This window comes from Musa acuminata, chromosome BXJ2-7 (assembly GCF_036884655.1).
Source record: "Musa acuminata AAA Group cultivar baxijiao chromosome BXJ2-7, Cavendish_Baxijiao_AAA, whole genome shotgun sequence".
NCBI lineage: Eukaryota > Viridiplantae > Streptophyta > Magnoliopsida > Zingiberales > Musaceae > Musa > Musa acuminata.
The window spans coordinates 29,156,186-29,178,334 of NC_088344.1; the positions used below are offsets into that span (position 1 = coordinate 29,156,186).

Here is a 22,149-nt window from a genome sequence, read left to right on the forward strand (position 1 = left end):
TAACCTAAGCTCTAATACCAATTGTAAACATAAAATTTATAATATGCTAGATGTAACTCAAAAAAAAAATTTATGCCAAGATTAAAGTCAAATAACATTAGATCGAATTTACGATGCATCCTTCGACTCCAAATATTCCTGTTAATGATAGTTTAGAGAGGTTGAGAGAAAAATCATAATCTCTCAACTATGTCCTCTACGACATATCTCGTCTAATCCCTAAAAGTTCTGTTTATTTATAAGCAAGAGCAGAGAATCCAGAATAAGTTATTATGAGAATTCCTCCCATCAAAGATATCCCTTAAGAAGTCCTACTATAATATAGATTTCTATTGACTAATATCTATCATCAAAATTTAATTAGTTCTATTATAAATCTTGTCTGATTATAGAGCCAAATAATCTAACACTTCCCAATGATCCTGTGGAATGTGCAAATCTTCACCCAACAAAAGAATTATGATAAAAGGACTACTATATTTGATGACAATTCACAACATATGCATACAAAACTTAGTATCAACGTCAGTTCATACCTGCTGATTAAAACATCACAATGCAAAATAGCAGCAGAACTAATCAAATCATATACTAGTCTTGGTGGGTGCTAACCTTAAATATATAGTATAGTCCTTAGTGGGAGCTTAACCTTCGTTTCCAGCCTGATATTAACTTCACGAAGACCAGGACAAAAAAAACACACACACACACACACTATATATATATATATATATATATATAAACCATTCCTGGTGCAACAATGCATCCACAAAGAGCAAAAAGAAGAATTTTAAGAATGGTTTCAGATCCCTACATCATCCCTTGTAGAGCTTGGGTACAATTCTCTCTCAAGTCAATCAAATTTTAAAGAACAAGAATGAAATGCTTACAAATGTAAGGAGAACCAAAGGGTTAGCAAATGAATGTAGTTTAAACCTGTAAATGTTTTTCTTCACTCAGTAGTAGTTGCATAATCATAATCAGCCGGATTATCATCAACTGGTATCAGGGAGTCTGGGGTATAATGTATCTGTAGTGGCATCATACAAACATATGAGAATCACATCTTTACTAGCATACAGGTTGCTTTATCATTATTAAAACAAATTGCTGGATATTAAATAAACAGTAGATATTGTACCAAAATAAGATCATATTTGATAAATAAAATAATATCAATTAACTGAACACAATTTATGATTTTATGACCAAAAATGGCATGGATTCTTGCACTTCGAGAGCTTTAGTAAACATGTCTATTGCCAAGATGTATTTACTTTGTGATTGTTCAGGGCATGGGGTGGGTTCTACTTCCAAATAGGACCAACCTACTTCCTGGCCGCAGACCCCAAGGTGGCATTGCAGGACGCAGGTCTGTTTAGGATATTTGTTAGTTATGATATCACACCGATGGCTCTTTTCAGTTTTTCAAAAACCAGCTCAATGATTCGAATATTCTGGAACATTTCTCATTCTGTTCCTTAAAGAGTTATGCTCCAGAAATCATGTAGATGACATGATATACCACCAAACCTCACAGAAAGGTGAAAGAAAATATGGAAGAGAAATCCTTGAACAAAAGAAAACAACAATGAGTTGCTAAAATCATCTGACAGTAGACTAATGAAGTCAAGAAAGTAATTATTACAAATAGTCATTTTATACATGTAGCATTAATGAAAAACTTACAGTAATTCTCAAGGTATGTATTGGTTGAAAGAAAACCGAATAGCTACTATGCAAAAACAAAGTCATGATGCATTTTCACTATAAACTAGAAGTTGGAGAGAGATGCACACAGAATTGTTAAAAGCAAGGCTGATGACAAAATAGACATAGATGCATAGAAATGTAAAGGATTCTGAAAAGAAAGCCAGACAAGACAGTCATTTTTAGAGGTTATTTGGTAACAATTACGTATATAACTGCTTTAGAACTATAGAAATAGTTTGTAGAAACTGATAGAATCTCCGCTGATAAAATTAGGTAAATGTCTTGGAAAAGATGAAATTACCAGGTATTATAGGAAGTTTTTCATAGATAAATGCTAAACTGATTATCAAATTTGAATATTAAAATCTTAAGAACTAAGGAAAAGCTCACAATAAGGAAGATGTAAAGATTTAAAAATATGAGAAAAAGTAGATATTTATAGTTGACAGCACCTATAATTGAATTGAAGCCAATAACATACTATGAACTTTGAAAGAGAGTGAATTAAAATATCTGGAAACCTGTATGGATTTGCCCCAAGAAAATTCAAAGATACCAATTTCCTTGCTAAAAATATGGAGTTAGAAAGAACAAGTTCTTATTCACATGTTACTAAGAGTTCACAGAAAAAAGTCAAAATTGTTTACTCATTAGACAAATTGATAATCATAAAAAAAAATCAGTGACGAAAAAATTACTAAGAACTATGGAATCACTACAGAGTTGTACTGACTGTCAGCTTCTTGCTTTACCTCTTTGCACTAGCAATTCAAGTACTTAAAAAGGCAATTCATTATAAATTAAGATAATTAAAAATCTTACTAATGTGGTGAAAAGTTGATTGTCTATTTGCATGTGTAGTTTGATGAGATTGAAACAGGATAAATAAGAAGACAGTGGATATTATTATCTAGAGCCCCATAACTCCCAACCATGCCGAACCAGGTACATGGAAGGTGGCAATTTCAGCTTATTCATTGTTTTGCTTGAGTGGTCCAAACTCCAAACACTACCTTTTAAATACCTGAACTATTTATGTTTTGGATATAAGGCCACAAACCAGTCAAATTATAAAATAAAAATACAAAAAGAAAAAGAGTGAACCATCCTTGATGAGAAATCGTACATGTTGGGAAGTATGGGCAGCATATTAAAAAATAGCCCACTGGCCTTTAGTAGATTAAGAGATATATGGTAGAATAACAGTGATAGCCTCTGAAGAGGATTAAACAGAAACACAATCAGGTGGTATAGATCATCTCTCAGATTAGACAAATGGGGTAAAATAAACGAGGCTGTGCAATGTGATGAAAGTTGACTTCACATAAGCTCTGAACAAAGTGAAAGGACAGAGCTTATCTGGGAAGCTGTGACAACAAACAAAGAGAACACAAAATCCTTCAATAATTATTATCATCTAAAATTTGATCTTCCAAGCCACGAAAAACTAGAATTGGATTTATTAGTGAAGATAGTTTATAAGTGTTCATGGACTAATCTTCGAAGGTTCAAATTTTAAACCATGTCAAGCGTTATGTGTTCACTATTCTTTCTGACTAAAAAAGTTGAGCAGCTCTGACATGATATAAAATGTAGTAGCAAAATTCACTTGCAACACATGATTCTCTCTAAAGAATTGTACACTATAGTTGTCACCTACCTTAAACTTGGGAATTTCCTGGTGCAAGAACCACCACGGACCTGTTTTCCAATTTAATCTGCAAAATTGAGGACAAAGATAAAGCATTATTTGGCCAATTATATAAATTTTCTGAAGGTGCAGAAAAGAGGACACATTTAACAGTGGAAAACGATGATAAATGGTCACATGATTTCAGGACCAAGGTCTGTCATACCGAATCGTACCGCCCGATATAGGCCAACAGTATGCGGACCGCCCGCTACTGGTCAGACTGTAGCAGTGCACTGTAGCACTACAGTGCACTGTTGTAGTGCACTGTTATATTAACAGTACATTGCACCAGTACACTGTAGCAATGCACTGTAGCAGTGCTACAGTGCTCGGTGCACTTAGGTATACCGCTCGGTACACCTAGGTGTACCGCTAGATACACCGTACCGTACCGGTACCGAGCTCAGGTCGAAATACTGGTATGGTACGATATTGTGAACCTTGTTCAGGACAATTGTTCATCTTAAATCTTGAACAATAACTGCAAAGCTTTGGATGCCTGACCAAATGGATTAGCTTCATCCAGTAGTCGTGAGACATTAAACATAAAGTGAGCATAGAATCTATTTCCTAACACATATTTCATAAATATAATCAAATTTAGTGTTACCAGTCTCACACTGAAAGCATTTGAGCAGTGGTATGACATGAAAACATAAATTATTGCTACAAACAATGTCTAAAGGGGCAGCCAAGGCAGAAGACTCTGACAAATGTGGGGTCCAGACTACCCTACAAGCAAAGGGGTTGTTTTGATGACTCAATATTTTTGGTCACTCGGGACGCAAAGACAAATCTCACCACAACAACAATGCACTCCCTTGAATGCTCTAGAAGCAATGACTATGACGAGCAAATGTTGTCACTATAAAAAAAGTTCAATCGGCAGAAAGGAAATGCATTCTATGCCGGGCCAAAGTCGCCACTGTCATATACAATTAAAAGGAGTAAACTTTCTTTAGAGCATAACGAATAGTTTTCTATTTAACATAAAACCAACCAAACGAGAAAAGATATTGTCAAGCAATGTCAGACTCATTAATTGGATAGTAAGGTTTCTTCACAAATATCATCATAAGTTTTTGTATAATTCTAGCTCTCTGAGTACAAGAATGTCGTATGGTAGCAAAAAGTGAAATGTGTGGTGATTCCCAGAGATAAAATAACTGCTACCTCTATCAGAAGAATGTCAAGTTCTATCCAACAACTATATGTTTCAAATTGTAAAACTACAGAGAATGTGTGACGCAAGAAAAGCAATATCAAATCACTGAATTAGAACTACAGGATGATACACCACAGAACTTGCATTTTCAGACCACATTCCCATGGAGGGTGTGGAAAGATCCATCTAGCTAACACAAAGTAGGCACAATATTGTTGGCATGTGTGGCATTTGCATGAGTACAAAATTACAGTCAGGTGGGTGTGTGGGTGTGTGTGTGTGTGTGAGACAAAGAAAGAGAGAGAGAGAGGCCTGCAACGAACATACAAATAAAAGAAGATTTTAGCATCTATATAAAATTTGTTATGACGATTAGCCTGATGGAATAATTGACCTATTAATTTCGTTGAGCCAAACCACTGACCAAAATACCTAAACTAAAGTTAAAGGTAGTGCACCCATCAAACTCTTATAAGAGAATCTTAATTTTAGCCCACTTATGATGTGGGACTAATTAAGCATAGTACAGTCAAGATCAAACCCTAGCATGATGCATGTGAAGCACAGCTCAATGGTAGCTCCAATCCGACCTATTAATTTCGTTGAGCCCAAATCACTAGCCAAAATGCCTAAGCTAAAAGTAAGTACACTCATTAGACCCTTAGGTCAATCTTAATCTTAGCCCATTTCTAATGTAAGACTAATCAGGGTGTTACATTTGGAGTGAAGGCTGGAGCTCATAAGCTAAAGCCCTACAGCAGAACTGTTTTCCTATCAGCAAGATTAAGCAACCTGACCAAACAATTTAATAGCAGTTTTACATTAAAACTTCTTCATAAATGAGCAGCTGTCATATCATATTTTCAGTCACATATTAAGCAACAGATCTATGGCAGACCTTGAAACTAAAATCATGTGAAGATGAAAAATGACAGCCAAATCAACACTGACAAAATTTTTTACCTAAAAAATCCTGCCATCATCCGCAAGCCCATGAAAAGGGTCAAGCCAGACCAAACTCCTGCAAGTCCAAATACAGATGGAGCAAACAACAAAAATGCAGAAGACATAGCCCCAACCACCATCTGCAAAAAAAATAACGTCGATTTTAAAAATGAGCATAAGCTGAAACCACATTTGATGCCAACATCTCGAAAAATGCATCATACCATTGACCACGCGGAATATGCAAAATCGGAAACACCATAATGGAGGCCATCAAAGATAAATGCAAGAGCATTGACGGGTTGAGTCACACTGACAAACTTAAATCAATTGAAAAAAATTAACACAGACACATAGAGACAAGCATACTCCATTCTGCTATCACATTCGTACCAATGCACCAGTCCTAACAATCTGTAGCACTCCAGCATCTTTGGTGAATAGTTCCGCAAGATTACCAAATGATGCACCTAGGACTATTGTTAATGCTATGCCGGTAAATAGCCCTGCCTGGTTGGAAAAATATATAGTTAAAATTCTTTTACCACAAACAAGAAAAAATCCAATAGTTCATAAAGAAAGTATAGTTGCAAACTGTCTTGCTACAGTGACATAAATTGATCAAATTTTGGCAAATACAATGGTAGTGTTAATTACATTTCAAGTTAAAATAAGAACCTCATGATCAACGAAATAAATAATTAATTACCTTTAAGACATAGTATGTAACTTGTTTCACTCTGTCATAGTCACATTTTGCAGAAGAGCTGGCAATCAATGCCTAGCAATGAACAAGAAAACCAAAGAAAATAGAATGAGTAATATTCAGTAATGCATAGAGATACAAATAAGAGTTAAAATTTGTAATTTAGAGAAAACAAATGTAAAAATGATAAACCATCCATGTTAAAGGAACATAGAGATTACAGAAAACACATTAAGCAATCCTAAGAGTATATCTATTGTTTTCTTCTACACAATCACATACCACCAAATACATTTGTTTGTCTCTGCAAGAGAGAGCATCGAAGGGGCTGACTCGTAGCCTATGCACAAAACAAGGTAACTGCAAGCTTTATCACCCAATTTTGCAATTAAAAAAAGGAAATTCCAAATATGCTACAACGAAAAAACAAGCTAACAAAAAGCCAGCAGGTGTGAGGTAAAGAGCATCTGATATCGTCACAAGTGATCAATCAAGGAACATAATTATGATTTCTGTTGTATTTATTACATTTGAAATTGGAAAAATGAAGAGCACACCACATGCACTTATCAACTTCCAGTCCTGTTGTAGCACATAGAGACCCTATTTTTTTTTATAAAAAAAAAGTACACCCCACCCATCTATTCAGAAAAGGTAATGTCCACTTATATGTGAATAGAAATATGAGATTTCTGGTTTTCACTTTGTCAGCACCCTAGCTCAAGCAGGCTAAGTGATCTAACTAGATATCTAGTTTTTCAAGAGGTTTGCATGAAGATATTTGTACACTTGCACATAAAAAAAGTATGTTGGTCATACTCCTATTTCAAGCATCTCTTCTGTGGCAACCAGTCTCATGTATATCTCCTGTAATATTAGTGATCAGTATAATATGTTGTTTGCCACTATGTAGTATGTAGGTTATGATTAACATTTAACACCCTAACAACAGAGATGCTTTAGTATCAGTCTATAAGTATCCATTTTGGAAGTTGGAGGTTATTCATCATATAGACTGCCTCCTTGATGCATCTTATCCTGGCTTATAAGACTGGATTTTCTAATGACATGCTGATTATGTCCCCAAATCCCTACTGCTTAGTTAGCATTAATTTACCAGACTACTACTAGCTAGGATGCAACAATGTAAATGGCTTTCTTCCCTTTTCCATAATTGTCAACATCATGGTAGTCAACAAACAACACCATCCTTTGAACCAATCAAGACAGAACTTGACTTAACTCTGATTAGCATGTTGTTGTTCTTCATTCAACCCTGTGAAGCAATTGAAAATGTAACTTGTCTTTCAAAACACCCCTAGCACAAAAACCAGCACCTGCTATTTTGCAAATTGATCCACTATATTGCAGGAAGTTGCCCATCGTATACAGACAATCATCTAAATTATGTACTCATCATTCTTTAAGTAGTTGCAAAATTAGTCTAGCATTACGATCATCCCCTGTAACTCGGTTGCCAAACAAATCCTTACTCTGCCTCATGGTGCAACAAAATAATAATTGCACAATCATTGAATATCCACTCACACCAGCACAAATTGAATTCTCATCTGATGAATAGTCCAATCTATCATTTTCTAGCTAGGCATACAGTTAAAATTCTGATCTGATGCATTCAGATGTAAACTAGATAATTCTTTTTTAGGCTAAAGGAAAAGGGTCATATTGCTGTATTGATGTGCACAAAACAAGGGTTGGTCAGGAGATGACATGTTTAAAATATTAACTGAAAGAATGAAATGACAATTGAATTCACTGAGCAGCATACCTGAGCAGAAACAGCCAATGCATCTGAAAGTAGAGATACAGCCAACCATACTTGCAAACATATTTGATGAGCAGCCATTGCTAAAGGCCCTTGTCTAGCAGCCATTGATGTGCCAAGGGTCATAGTGATCAGGACAGAAAGTGTTCTTCCAAGGAGAAATCCCCCTGAGTAAAATTTAAAATAATCTTTTAAGAATTTCACATTGTTTCTGAGACATTCAACTACCTAAGATGGTCCTGTGAAGAATATTTTCATCTCCAATCTAAATTACAATCCTAGTCTCCAACATATATTACTTCTGTTCCAATCTTAACTGCAAGAAAGATGAGAAACATCTGCCACTAAAATAAGTACAAAAGATTAAAGAGACAAATGGCTACAGAAAAAAGTTCTCAAGCTATCCAAATTAATAAAACAAACTAAGATCCTAAACCTAGATAGACACTCAACATATGCAGTTCTTTGATCACCTAAACCTTAATTCCCTAATGAAATTACTGCATAGAAGGTTTTAAGCAATTTAAAGTAGTCAAAGGGACCTAAGATCTTAAAGCTAGATATAAGTTCAAATATATAACCAGTAATTTGATCAATGAGAAAACGCTCTCCTCCATATTGACTGTACATCTCTTCCTAACAGGGATAAACTTTTGACACAAATTCAGAAGCACAACCTAACCTTACTTGAAATGTCTTTTTTTGAAGAGTGGCCTTGTCCTCAAGTTACACCCTGGTCATCAAAATTTGGCCCAAAAATAAATTGTTGCAACACAGTCTTTAGATCCAGACTCAGCGGTCAAATTTAATCCATTACAAGTATGAGAGAAGAAAAGAAGATATGCAAGGAGCTCCAAAGTCGGGATCTTCAGCTTTCAGAATTCTTTGGTTTTAAGTAAGGATTTTAATTTCGAATTATACGCGGGCCACTCGCTACTGTCGATTAGGGCTGTTTCTGCCGCGTTACCATCCGAAATCGGTCGATGACGATCTTCGTCACCACCCGCTACAAGTGGTATTAGCTGAAAGAAGAAGGATAAGAAAGGGGAGAACCTGAAGATCCGACGCCGCTCTCCCTCGACAATCCCGATCTGTCGTCGCCCTCCCTCGTCGGACGCCGCAGATGAGATGTTGCCTCCTCCTCGTCTGAGGTGATGAGGCCTCGGCGTTGTCGACGACTTCTCCTCATCCACACAGGGAAAAGAAGCCTTGGCAACGTCACAGGGAGAAGAAACCGAGCGTCGTCGGGAGAAGGAAACCTCGGTTTCTTCTCCCCATGCTATCACGAACGGTCGTCGCGCACCCGCAACAACTTCGTTCAACGAATCGTTTGTCGCTTTTGCATGCTTGTACAGAGACATGACAGCATGTTTTGTCTTGGTTTTGTGTGTTTTTGCTTGGAAAATGTAAGCAACGACAGTTCGCAGCGCTGCAATGCGACCGCTCACCGCGCTAGGCCAAACTGCCACAAAATGGCTCCGTTTTCACATGCCACGACTTGTTTTCTACTAACCGCAATTGCATGCGAAACGTCAACCATCTCAATACCCTAGAACCCCCTAGGTGGCATAGGGCTGGATGGAGCTTCGGTATATTATCGGGCGTTGAACGATCTTCACAAGTTCGCACGTTAACGTGACGGGAACTTGCCTTCGTGCCCGGCACCCGATGAGTAGTTGTTTGTAGACGTGCAACTATTCGTTCTACCTTCTAAAGTCCTTGCTCGCCGAATTGCTTATAAAGCTTCCCTCTTCGCGAGACATCAGGACTTGTCTATCGTTCGTTTTCAATCTAATCAACTTTCTGTTTTACAGGTCCTTCGGGACTTGTACGAGGTTGCAAGTAGGCTGACCCTTTGCGAATGCATATGTCGCAAGAGCGCCTCATGACTTAGGCAATCCCAGCTAAGTCCGAGGAGTTGGCGCAAGAGTGCTTCACGACTTAGGCAACTTCAACTAAGTCCGTGACTTTGCCACAACGGTGCCTCACGACTTAGGTAATTCTAGCTAAGTCTGTGACATTGTGGTATCAGAACGAGCAAGCAATTCGAGCAAGCAGCGAAAAAACTTCTCAATCTCTCCATGGCAAAGCATCGTGGCGAATCGAGCAAGGCGGGGCAAGCGAGACCATTGCCCCAAGCAATCGTAGGTGGGCCGCAAGTGCAAACTCGCTCTCATGCTGGTGGAGCCGCTCTTGAGGATCGTGGCAGCGAACATGATGAGCGAGAAGTTGTCTACTCTCCGCGAACGGAAGAGGCGCAATTTGGAGCGCCAACAGCGAAAAAGAGCCATAAGGAGAGACTCACGGCGTCGGAAACCCTCCTATATGTTCTTAAAGCGAGCTTGGAGGAACTCTACCAAGGCCAACGAAGGCTTCTTGGGGTAGAGAGCTCATAAGGAGAAGCTGAATCTCGAATCGACAAGGTTGAGGCCCTAGTCAATTGACTGACGGACAATACCAAAGACTCTATGCAACATTTGCATGAAGTCATGACGAAACTCACTTCCAGAGTAACAACGCTCACAAGGGCACTAAATGCGAGAGGGAGCAACACCCGCGTTGCGCCGCCACAAAACTTGAGGGCACCTGAGCCTCATTGCTATAGAGGTGCTAGGGACACAAAGAAGCTCGACAATTTCTTGTTTGATATGGAACAGCACTTTCGAGCTACAAGGCTCGTTCTGAAGATACCAAAGTTTCAATAGCAACCATGTATTTAAATGGGGATGCAAAACTTTGGTGGCGAACCCGTTGGGAGGAGATCCAACAAGGTCAGTGTCAAGTAGACACATGGGAGGACTTGAAGCGGGAGTTGAGGACAGAGTTCCTACCCGAGAACACAGAGTTCGTCACAAGGAGGAAGCTGAGACAACTCTGCCAAAGTACTTCCATTCGAGACTACGTGAAGCAATTTTCTGCACTAATGCTGGACATCCAGGACATGTCCAAGAAGGATAAGAAGCTATTCAGTTTCTTCGATGGTTTGAAGCCATGGGCACAATAAGAACTGCATCGAAGGAATGTCATCGATGTGATTGGGGCAATTGCGACCGCAGAAAGGCTCATCGACTTTGTTTCCTCAGAGGACTTAGGGAAAACGAAACAATCTTCAAGAAATCGCCCTCCAAAATATTCTCGAGGGAAGGAGCCCGGGGGCGATCAAAGAAAGAAGAGTTCCTACAAAAGGCCAAGCTCAAAAGGCAAGGCCCCAAAACCTGGCAGATGCTTCTTGTGCAGAGGACTGCACATAGTGAGGGAGTACCCACAAAAATAAGCACTCAATGCCTTAACAGCTTCAATCCACGGCCCCAAATTAGACAAGGGCAAGGCCGTCGCTTTTAGTTCGAGTAGTTCAGAATCCAACAGTAACGATGAAGAGTCATAAGGACCCCGGATGAGGAGTCGCAAGACCCCGGATGGGAGCAATGCGTTTGTTGAATGCTTTGTGGGGTCAAGTGGGGGAGAAAACGAAAACAAAGTCATATAAAGCAAGGAGCAATGAGTTGATGTATGTGGACATTAAGCTCAATGGCCAAACAACCCATGCAATGGAGGACATGGGCGCTACCCACAACTTTATTGTCGATCGGGAAGTAAAGCGACTGGATGACTTCCAAGTGATTCTCGGAATGGAGTTGATGCACGTGGCGAAATTAATGCCAATGTCGTTCCTGAACTCCTTATGTCTGATGGGAGGCGATGACCCCTGTCTGGTTCCCATCTCTCGGAGTGGAACCAAAGACCCCCAACAAATATCGACATTACAACTAAAGAAAAGGGTACGAAAAGGCGAATTAACATTCGTGGCTGCTGTGAAGATAGAACCACTCGACGGGGAGGTCATTCATGAACCTACTGTGGTGGCGAACGTTCTAAAGGAGTTCACAGATGTTATGCCACCCAAGTTACCAAAAACTCTGCCACCACATAGGATCATCATATCAAGCTGGAGCCAAGAGTGAAGCCTCCAGCGAGACCACCCTACCGCATTGACACGAACTTAGCTGGTTTTGCCTAAGTCGTGCGGCACCCTTGCGCGTCCGTCCGCAAAGGTCAGCCTCCCCGAAGCCTCCCATTGTCCCTTAGGACCAACAAAAGAGAGAACGGGTTAAAGAGAACGCTTCAATCGGGATCCACAAGCAAACATGTTCGAAAAACACTTCATAGACAATGCAAATTACAAACAGACTTTACAAGCTCTGAACAGTGGCACAACAAAGGGTAAAATGGTCCATTACAGACCGAAAAGCTCTCGCACGTGTCCACATGACACAACCTTTATTTACAAGCCTAAAGAGGCCACCAACCAAACTAAAATGGGACTATTAAGCCTTCGGCCGCCCCTTTACATGCTGTACAAGGCATGAACATGCCAACAGACACGGACAGATATAAGCATTACATCAAACACCTTGTTTAGAAGTTTGTCCGTGACATTCTCCCCCACTTATCCCTTCGACGTCCTCGTCGAAGCCTTTGTGAACACTGCAACTCTTCGCCTTTGCTAAGTCTTCAATCTTTTGCTCCAGCTGCAATGCGCCTCCTGGCTCCCAGCTGCTCTCCGCTGCTGTTTTTGAGTCGTCGAACCCTTGATCCGCCATGCTGCTTCAACTCGCCAATGACTCTGGTTATGGTGTGGGGTTGGCTGAGTTGTGTTGATCCTCGTTGATTCATGCGGATCCACCAAATGAAGGAAAAGACCATTCTTACTGCGCCAATTTCTCAAAATTTCCACATGCTGCTTGAACTAGGTGGATGCTTGTTGGAGCTTTAACGAGCATCGCCTCGCAAACTTCTGAAGTTTTGGGTCCTTCCTCCACAAAATCTGTTCATTGACTCTTCTTTCAATTAGTTGTCACATCCAAGTAGGTTCGCATCACTTCCGCTTTCGATTGGCATTTCGTTGGGAAATGAAGCGGACAATCTACTCTCAGTAGCACTGATCACCGTTGGTGAGGATTTGACAACTATTGTCTTCCATTGTCCTTGAAGGGTCTTTGAACTTGTGCAGAGCTCCTCTGCTGGATAAATAAGAGAACTGGGGTACTCGGTTTCGCCCATTCTCTTAAGAGTTGAGAAGGCAAAGGTTACTTGACTTCGCCCGCCTCCTCGAGGTTGTACTTCATGCATCGAGCTGGTTACTGGCCTTCGCCTGCTCTTTGCTCACACTTCTGAAGTACTTGAAGTGTTTGCACTCCTTGCGTTGAGTTAGCTACTTTGATTCACCTTCTCAATGCCATTGAACTTCTGGAATGCAGGAAGTTTTCACCCCAACTTGGAGTAATTCTCTGATAGATGAGGTCGCCTCTGGGATTGTACCGTCTTCTCCATCAACCCTGCCGCCTACTCCACTGAGTAGCAAAGGTACAGCACCGCGTACTGCTTGCTTCATTCCTTGGTCGTGCACTCTTGCATGACCCGAAGTCCTTCACTTACGGCTATCTTGATGAGAAACTTGTTGACACCGGTCTTACGAAGTTCTTCGGCCTCTGCCCTTCAGCCTTGTCTCGGTACTTGAAGATTGCCTCTGCATTCTCCACCTCCTCGGCCCCTTTCACGACCAAGCGCTCTCCCTCCATGAGAGCAAGGGATCAATGACTTTCACGGAAGTCCCGCCTCTGCGGTACCCTAGCGCTGCCATGCCCATGGTCCTACTATCCGTCTCCTCGCATCTGTATCCCTTTTCTTCATGATCAGTAGATATGTCTCCGTGGCACTCCTCTGAGTCCACCTCCATTCTGACTGATGCTTGATTTTGGGTAGCTAAGTCCCGCTGAACTCGTCGTCGCTTCCTCGCCCCTTTCGACCTCCTGCTTCAACACCTCTGTGTTCTCCAAGCAGTCCGTTTGGTCGATGGAAAGACAGACTGCAACTCTCATGCATGGCCTCTGCCATCACGTTGTAGGGTTTGCACCGATTCTGTTCTCCTTAGCTTCCTTGGTAGCAACGTTCGCTTACTCGGCCTTGTCCTCTGACTTGCCGGGCTCCCTTAAGCGAATATGAGCTCTGGAGCAGTCCAACTCTCCAGCTGCTTCGATCATACCTCTGCATGATCAAGTTCCTCCCATGGAACTCACTGGTACTTGCATTCGAACTTTTCCCTTGGTGGAACCCAGCCCCCATATACTGATGACCAAGGTTTTCATCCGATGCAAAATTCGATGCACGCACGGAAGACCCGCCTCTGCGGTACCATGGCCTTCACTCCTTGAATCCATAGCCCTTCTTGCCGTCGTGTTGTTCACCGAAGTGGAGCTCCCAGTAGCTCCCGATCATACCTCCATATGATCCAGTCCCTCCCGGGACTATGTTGTGTGTATCGCATTGCCACGAACTGTTCCACCACGATCCGCTGCACCATGTCGTCTCCTGGTGACATCTCCATTGCATTCTGATCCTTTAGGAATAAACTCAAAATGTGAACCCTCCATGTGTGGCCTCTGCCAATACATCGCAGGGTCTCCTCCACCTTCGATTTTGTTCGCTCCTTTGGCAATCGACCTTCATCCACCCACTCTTGGGTCACACCTAGATGAAGCACCGCTCTAGGACAGTCCGTCGCCTAGTAGCTCCCGAAGTCCACTGACTTCACTGTAGTTTGTGCACCATTGTCTGGATCCTGGGCCTCTGCCCCTACCAGCACAATCTCCGCTACGCACCGCTTCCTTCATGGCAACTAGAATGGCAACACTGTGGCATATTCTTCAAGAGTACCCGCCTCTGCGTCCTCTTGCCCCGTGCTAAGGCCTTCTGAACCCAACTTCGCCTCCGCAAATTGAGTCGCCTTAGTTCCTCCATCAAATGCTTCTCCGAGATAAGGTGCATGTGCCCCGAAGCTCCCTTCGTCTTTGGCACCATGCAAGATGAGTCCGCTCCGTCAGAATGAAGGACCCATGGAACAACATGATCCTACTATTGCCTCTGCAAGAGTTCATGTCCTTGACCTCTGTCTAAGGAAAGCACTGTGCCTCTGCTCCACGTTCCAACTTCTATGCTGGCTCCCTTCATGCGGCTTGGGTACTTCGCCAAGTTATACCCAAGTTGCTCCGCTCCTCGTTTTTGCATTGAGCCGATGGTGGCCCTCGTGCCCACCATTCCACGGGTCAGCCCTCCCTTGAGTCCGATCTCTACATCGACTCCAAGTGTGCCTTCATTTAAGTTGCTTTAGGTCGCTCCCCCACTTGATCTCGCAATGCATCCACCAATGCATTCTCTTGAGCGAGATCATGCAACAACTCCTCGCCGCTTGCTCAGTCCATCGAGCTTCGTGGAGTTGTTGTTTGTTGAGGTACTCCTCAACATGTGAGGTCCGTCTCACATGATTCTCCCTCTGGAGAGCCGGGACTTATCCCTCCTGGATAACTATCCCGTTGGAGCAACATCTCTCTTCATTTCGGAGACCACCATCCCCTTGGACTACTCTGATCTGCTGAACAAACTGTGCACTGTTCTGCCTCCTGCAAACGCACTTGCTAGATTGCGACTCCCCGTCAATACAGCCCCCGCTGCACCCCTCAAGGCCTAGCAACATGCTGAACTCATTGCACACTTCAGCCTCCTACGGACGTATCCTTCACATGCCGAAGAGAAAGTTTCAATGCTCCATGGTGCCGAGTCTCGACCGCCTTGGGATGGCCACGAACATTCCATCATCCGCATACAAGCCCATGCATGAGTACCAAATTCTTCGAGTTAGCAATTCCCCTCACCTCTGTGAGCTTTGCATAACTCTTTTGGTCGTTGAACAACTCATTCCACCTTGCATGGTCTCATTCTTGCCAAGCGCCTCGCTTGCCTAGAGCACCATCAAGTATAGTTGTCAACGTTGAGCCGTAGCTCAAACTCAGTCATCCCAACCTTTGTGCGCTCCAAATTCTTCCAAGCTTGCCTGTTCTCGTGGTGCCTCTTGCGCGAAGGGTTGGCCATTCCTCTGAATGCTAATCTCAGATGCCCGCTCCTCTGAGTGACTCTTTTCCCTACATCTCCATGCCCGTTTTCCCTCAAACGGTCGCGCGTGTGCTGACTGCCCTCAACGCAGCCCCGCTAGGTCCCCCACGTTTGCATGTCAAGTGTTTCTATGAGTGCTTGTCCCGCTCTGATACCATATGACACGAACTTAGCTGGTTTTGCCTAAGTCGTGCGGCACCCTTGCGCGTCTGTCCGCAAAGGTCAGCCTCCCCGAAGCCTCCCATTGTCCCTTAGGACCAACAAAAGAGAGAACGGGTTAAAGAGAATGCCTCAATCGAGATCCACAAGCAAACATGTCCGAAAAACACTTCATAGACAATGCAAATTACAAACAGACTTTACAAGCTCTGAACAGTGGCACAACAAAGGGTAAAATGGTCCATTACAGACCGAAAAGCTCTCGCACGTGTCCACATGACACAACCTTTATTTACAAGCCTAAAGAGGCCACCAACCCAACTAAAATGGGACTATTAAGCCTTCGGCCGCCCCTTTACATGCTGTACAAGGCATGAACATGCCAACAAACACGGACAGATATAAGCATTACATCAAACACCTTGTTTAGAAGTTTGTCCGTGACAGCATGTCCCCCCTCCCAGAATTGGCAGAGTTCAAAAAGCAGTTAGATGAACTAGTAAGCGGTGATCTCATCCGCAGTTCTAAAGCACCATTCGGAGCTCCAGTTCTCTTCCAAAAGAAACAAGATGGGAGCCTCCGACTATGTGTCGACTATCGAGCCCTCGACAAGGTGATGGTGAAGAACAAGTATCCCATCTCGCTCATCACGGACTTGTTCGACCAACTGGGCAAAGCAAAGTACTTCTCCAAACTCGACCTTCGGTCGGGGTACTAGCAGGTGCGCATTGCTGAAGGCGACGAAACGAAGACTACTTGCATGACTAGGTACAAATCGTTTGAGTTCTCGGTGATGTCTTTTGGATTAACCAACGCTCCGGCCACATTCTGCACTCTTATGAACCAACTATTCAAGGAGTATCTGGATAAGTTTGTCGTCGTTTACTTGGACGATATCGTCGTCTACAGCCGAACGCTTGAGGAGCATGTCGAGCACCTTCATACAATTTTCAAGGTTCTCAGGGAGAACACTTTGTTCGTGAAAAGGAAGAAGTGCTACTTTGCTCAAACGAAGATCTTATTCTTGGGGCATCGAATCGGTGATGGTTCCATTCGAATGGACTAATCAAAGGTGCAAGTTGTTGCAGAATGGCAAACTCCAAAAGAATGTGCCGGAGCTGAGATCCTTCCTTGGTTTCATCAACTACTACCAATGCTTCATAGTTAGGTATTCGAAGCGCACAACTCCATTGGGGGAGTTGCTGAAGGAGCAGCCTTGGAGATAGTCTGACAAATGTGAAGCTACATTCCAAGATCTAAAGGCTGTTGTGTTGAAAGAACCAGTGCTTAAATTGCGAGACTATGGGGAGCCCTTCGAAGCCCATAAAAATGCTTCGGATTTTGCTATTGCAGTACTCATTAAGGAGGGTCACCCGGTGGCCTACGAGAGCCGCAAGCTCAACGAGACCGAGCGGCAGTATCTGGTGCACGAGAAGGAGATGATAGCGATGGTTCACTGTCTACGAGTTTGGCGACACTATCTTCTCGGATCGCGATTTGTGCTGAGAACAGACAACATCACTTTGAGTTACTTCCAAACTAAAAAAAAACTCTCCCCGAAGCAAGCACGATGGCAGGACTTCCTAGCCGAATTTGAAATGACAATGGAGTACAAGCCCGAAAGAGCAAATGTCATGGTCGATGCGCTGAGCCGGAAAGTGGAGTGGGTGAATGCCATGCAACTGGAAGGCGAAGGTCAAGCAAGTCAGCTGCACTCCAACTTCCTTTCAAGACTCAGGGATGGACTATACAATGATCCCCAGGCAGTAACCCTGATGCAACTAATCATAAAAGGCAAGGCACGATGATTTTGGATCCATGAGAGACTCGTCTACACCAAAGGGAATAGGGTTTATGTTCCTCGAGTGGATAATTTGAGGCGTGAACTCCTGAGAAAGTGTCACGATTCCCTTTGGGCAGGACATCCGGGCATTCACCGAACATTGGCTCTCGTGGAGAGTGCCTTCTACTGGCCGAAGATGGGGACTGATGTGGAGGAATATGTTCGAACGTGTCTTACTTGTCAACAAGATAAGGTGGAGCAACGGAAGCTAGTGGAACTTTTGGAGCCGTTGTCCGTACCAGAAAGGTCGTGGGAGAGCATTTCCTTGGACTTCATATTAAGCTTGCCAGCGGTAGGGGTACTCAGATCGATACTTGTGTTGGTCGATCGATTTTCAAAGTATGCAACTTTCATTGCTGCACCTCTACACTGTTTAGCAGAAGAGGCAGCCAAGCTGATGATAAAGAATATGGTGAAGTATTGGGGAGTCCCACACAATATCATCAATGATCGATTCCTAGGACGATTCTGGACCGAGCTACTCAAATTTTTGGGATCTAAGTTATACTTCTCCACAAGCCTCCACCCACAGACGGATGGCCAAATCAAAAGGATAAACTCGCTCATTGAGCAATATCTTCGGCACTACGTGAGTGCCAACCAACGAGATTGGGTGAAGCCGTTAGACATAGCCCAATTCTCCTATAACTTGCAGCGGAGCTCTACATCTAACAAGAGCCCCTTCGAGATCATTACAGGACAACAGTCGTTGACTCCTCACACGTTGGCTATCGGGTATACTGGGAGTAATCCGTCAGCATATCACTTTACAAAAGAATGGCACCAAAATACAGATATTGAGCGACCTTACTCGGAGAAGGCAACAAAAAAGATGAAGAAATGGATAGACTTGGGAAGGCGACTACAAGAGTTCAAAGTCGGCGATTTTGTATTGGTGAAGCTCCAACCAACATCACTCCAATTCTTTAGGCACAAAGTACATAAAGGATTGGTGCGCAAGTATGAAGGGTCGTTCCCAATTATCAGTGGGGTGGGCAACGTCTCCTATAAGTTGCAACCACTAGCGTGGCTCAAAATCTACAATGTTTTTCACGCCAGCAACTTGAAAGCCTACCATTCAGATCCGCAAGATGATTCCCGAAGTGTTCCAACTCGACTACCCCCTACCAGAGCCTTCTATGAGAAGCGAGTTGAAACCATTTTAGCGGATCGCAAGATAAAGCTACCCAATGGAGCTAAACAGACCGAGTACTTGGTGAAGTGGCGAAAGCTTCCCCGAACTGAAGCCAGTTGGGAACCCGAAGATGCCCTACGGCATGAAGAAGCAGTCGTCAACAACTACCAACAAGCGTCGACGAGGAAGTCGACAATTTAAGTGGGGGAGAATGTTACAAACAGTCGTCACGCACCCGCAACAACTTCGTTCAACGAACCGTCCGTCGCTTTTGCATGCTTGTACAGAGACATAGCAGTATGTTTTGCCTTGGTTTTATGTGTTTTTGCTTGAAAAATATAAGCAACAATATTTCGTAGCGTTGCAGTGCGACCACTCACTGCGCCAGGCCGAACTGCCCCAAAATGGCTCTGTTTTCGTGTGCCACGGCTTGTTTTCTGCAAACTGTAGCTACACACGAAACCTCAACCATCTCAGCACCATGGAACCCCCCAAGTGGCAAAGGGCTGGATGGGGCTTCGGTATATTGTCGAACGTTGAATAATCTTCACAAGTTCGCACATTAACTTGACGAGAACTTGCCTTCACGCCCGGCACTCGGTGAGCAGTTGTTTGTGGTCTTACAACTGTTCGTTCTACCTTCTAAAGTCCTTGTTTTCTCCTTCCTCTCATTTCTCTCTTGCACTCAAGGTGCTCGCCAAATTGATTGTAAAGCTTCCCTCTTCGCGAGACGTTAGGACTTGTCCGTCACTCGTTTTCAATCTAATCAACTTTCTGTTTTACAGGTCCTTCGGGACCTATACGAGGTTGCAACTAGTCTGACCCTTTGTGGATGCATATGTCGCAAGGGCGCCTTATGACTTAGGCAATCCCAACTAAGTCCGAGGAGTTAGCGCAAGGGTGCTTCACGATTTAGGCAACTTCAGCTAAGGCCGTGACTTTGCCGCAAGGGTTCCTTACGACTTAGGCAATTACAGCTAAGTCTGTGACAATACGGGCAGAAACACGAAGCAACGTCACCTTGTCGCCCTATTTTGCGCGAGGAGAAGGAAACCTCGGTTTCTTCTCCCATGCAGGTAAAAACATGAGGGGATGTCGCCTCGTCGCCCTATTTTGCGCGGGGAAAGACCTCAGTTTCTTCTCCCTATGCAAGCAAAAACATGAGGCGACGTCGCCTCGTCACCCTGTTTTGCACGAGAAGAAACTGACCTCGGTTTCTTCTCCCACGAGGACAAAAACATGAGGCGACGTTGCCTCGTTGCCCTGTTTTGTATGGGGAGAAGGAAACCTCGGTTTCTTCTCCCCACGCAAGCAAAAACACGAGGTGACGTCGCTTTTGTTTTTTTACTTTATATATATACCGAGCAGTACACTAGAACATACTGCTTGGTATACTTGTACCGTTCTATACCGAGTTGAACTCGAAACTCTGGTACGGTACGAAATTACAAACCTTGGTTTTAAGTATGAATAGTCCTAGTATTTAATTTAGATTGATCTCTATCATATCAGAAAACATTAATTTAAAAACTATTTGAGCATCCAAGTAGTCATTTGCCTAGATTGAGGCAGCCTACGACTTCAATTTACCCCACAGATGGTGCCCCAACAGACATCTATTCCAACAAAGTAATTCCTTGCTCTTGTATCTCAGGATAAAGTCTTAAAAAAAACAAATAAAGCCTTCTCCCACAATCCCACCCATGGCTCAACTTACCGGTTTATACTAGTGTATCGACCGATTATCGATACGGTATGTACCGAACTGTACCGAGTATATCGCTACATGGTACGGTGGGGCATACCGTCTCAGTACAATGAACCTTGGTCCCACCTACTGACTGGCATCAACTCCCTACCTGCTATTATTAATTTATTTTTGTAACTTGAACTTTCTTTACATACTTTATTGTATTTACATCCATTTTATTGTAGGTTTTGCCGTTTTGGCCTCTTCTTTAAAACCTCCTCTAGAGGAACTTATGTGTACAAAATTTCATAAGAAATTATTAGTCGACATGCATCAATATCCATGCAACACAACCAAGTGTTTGGGAACATGAGCCATAGGTTATTAGTTGTTTCATAAGTAACCAGGTATTGCCTCTGCGATCTGCAAGGCCAGATGCTCCAGCTTATATTTGCATCACATCAAAAGCATGTCCACACCTTTTTAGACAACAAAATTCATTGTAACCCAGGCATACATTCTGGAAACATGCTAGTATGCTACAATGGATATCATGTAAACAATGTATTGATTCCTGAAAAGCTACTCACCAGATTTAATATATCCTCCAAACTGCAGATCTTCAATCTTAGGAGGTAACAAGACAGCTCTTTTACTGAGAGACCAGATCAGTAAAAATGTAGTAATATACCTGAAAATCTTAAAAGGTCAAGACCAATACAAGATAAATAACAAAAAAAAACGCAAAACTACTGAAATACTATAGCGGAGTTTAAATGATAGCATCAAAACTAACGACTCTACTTCAAACAGTTGTATAACACATGCATTTTAAACATACTACGCATATATAAAAGAAGCTGAAGCTAATTACATCCCTAGGAGGCGGCCCAGTCAAATAGGCTCTTGCCAATTCAGAATCTAGGAAGGCAAAGATCAACAACCTTACGGCAAGTGGAGAAATTGTATCCATAACTCCAAGCCTAGACACCCAGGTAACAAAAGAGCAAACTTATCGTTGCTCCAAGTTTGACCTCAATCATTTTGATAAATTGTCAAAGAAAACTAAGATACAAGAGAGTTCTTGTAATGCAATAAGATGACAAAATTATAAGTTGAAAGCATATTGTGAATCAAGAACCCAAGACCAACCAGAAAGATGCTGCTGAAGTTTCCTGAATTACACTGAAGTGACCAGAAAAAATATCATTATATGCACAATCGGTCTATATTGCAAGTTATACAAGGAAAAGGAAGTATTGGTCAATAGTCAATACGACCCTATTGCTATAATAAAATCAGGGGTCAATCCAAGGCTTGCTGACAGCCCCTATAATAAAATCATAGGTCAGAGCACTAATGCACCG

At 42.6% G+C, this 22,149-nt stretch overlaps 1 protein-coding gene across 3 annotated transcripts in view; it reads right to left on the reverse strand.

Annotated features, from left to right (window-relative positions):
• Positions 1–774: 774 nt before the first annotated feature.
• Positions 775–22,149, reverse strand: part of LOC103973346 (protein DETOXIFICATION 45, chloroplastic) — a 32,106-nt gene continuing 10,731 nt past the window's right edge. For all 3 annotated transcript variants that reach the window (XM_009387887.3, XM_009387889.3, XM_018821393.2), the window contains 8 exons: positions 21,373–21,473; positions 8,012–8,175; positions 6,226–6,297; positions 5,910–6,026; positions 5,741–5,836; positions 5,535–5,656; positions 3,374–3,431; positions 775–1,030 (listed from right to left, as the gene is read on the reverse strand). In XM_009387887.3, coding sequence (XP_009386162.2) covers positions 953–1,030; positions 3,374–3,431; positions 5,535–5,656; positions 5,741–5,836; positions 5,910–6,026; positions 6,226–6,297; positions 8,012–8,175; positions 21,373–21,473 — 808 coding nt within the window. In that variant the 3' untranslated portion in view covers positions 775–952. The remainder of the gene's footprint in view (positions 1,031–3,373; positions 3,432–5,534; positions 5,657–5,740; positions 5,837–5,909; positions 6,027–6,225; positions 6,298–8,011; positions 8,176–21,372; positions 21,474–22,149) is intronic.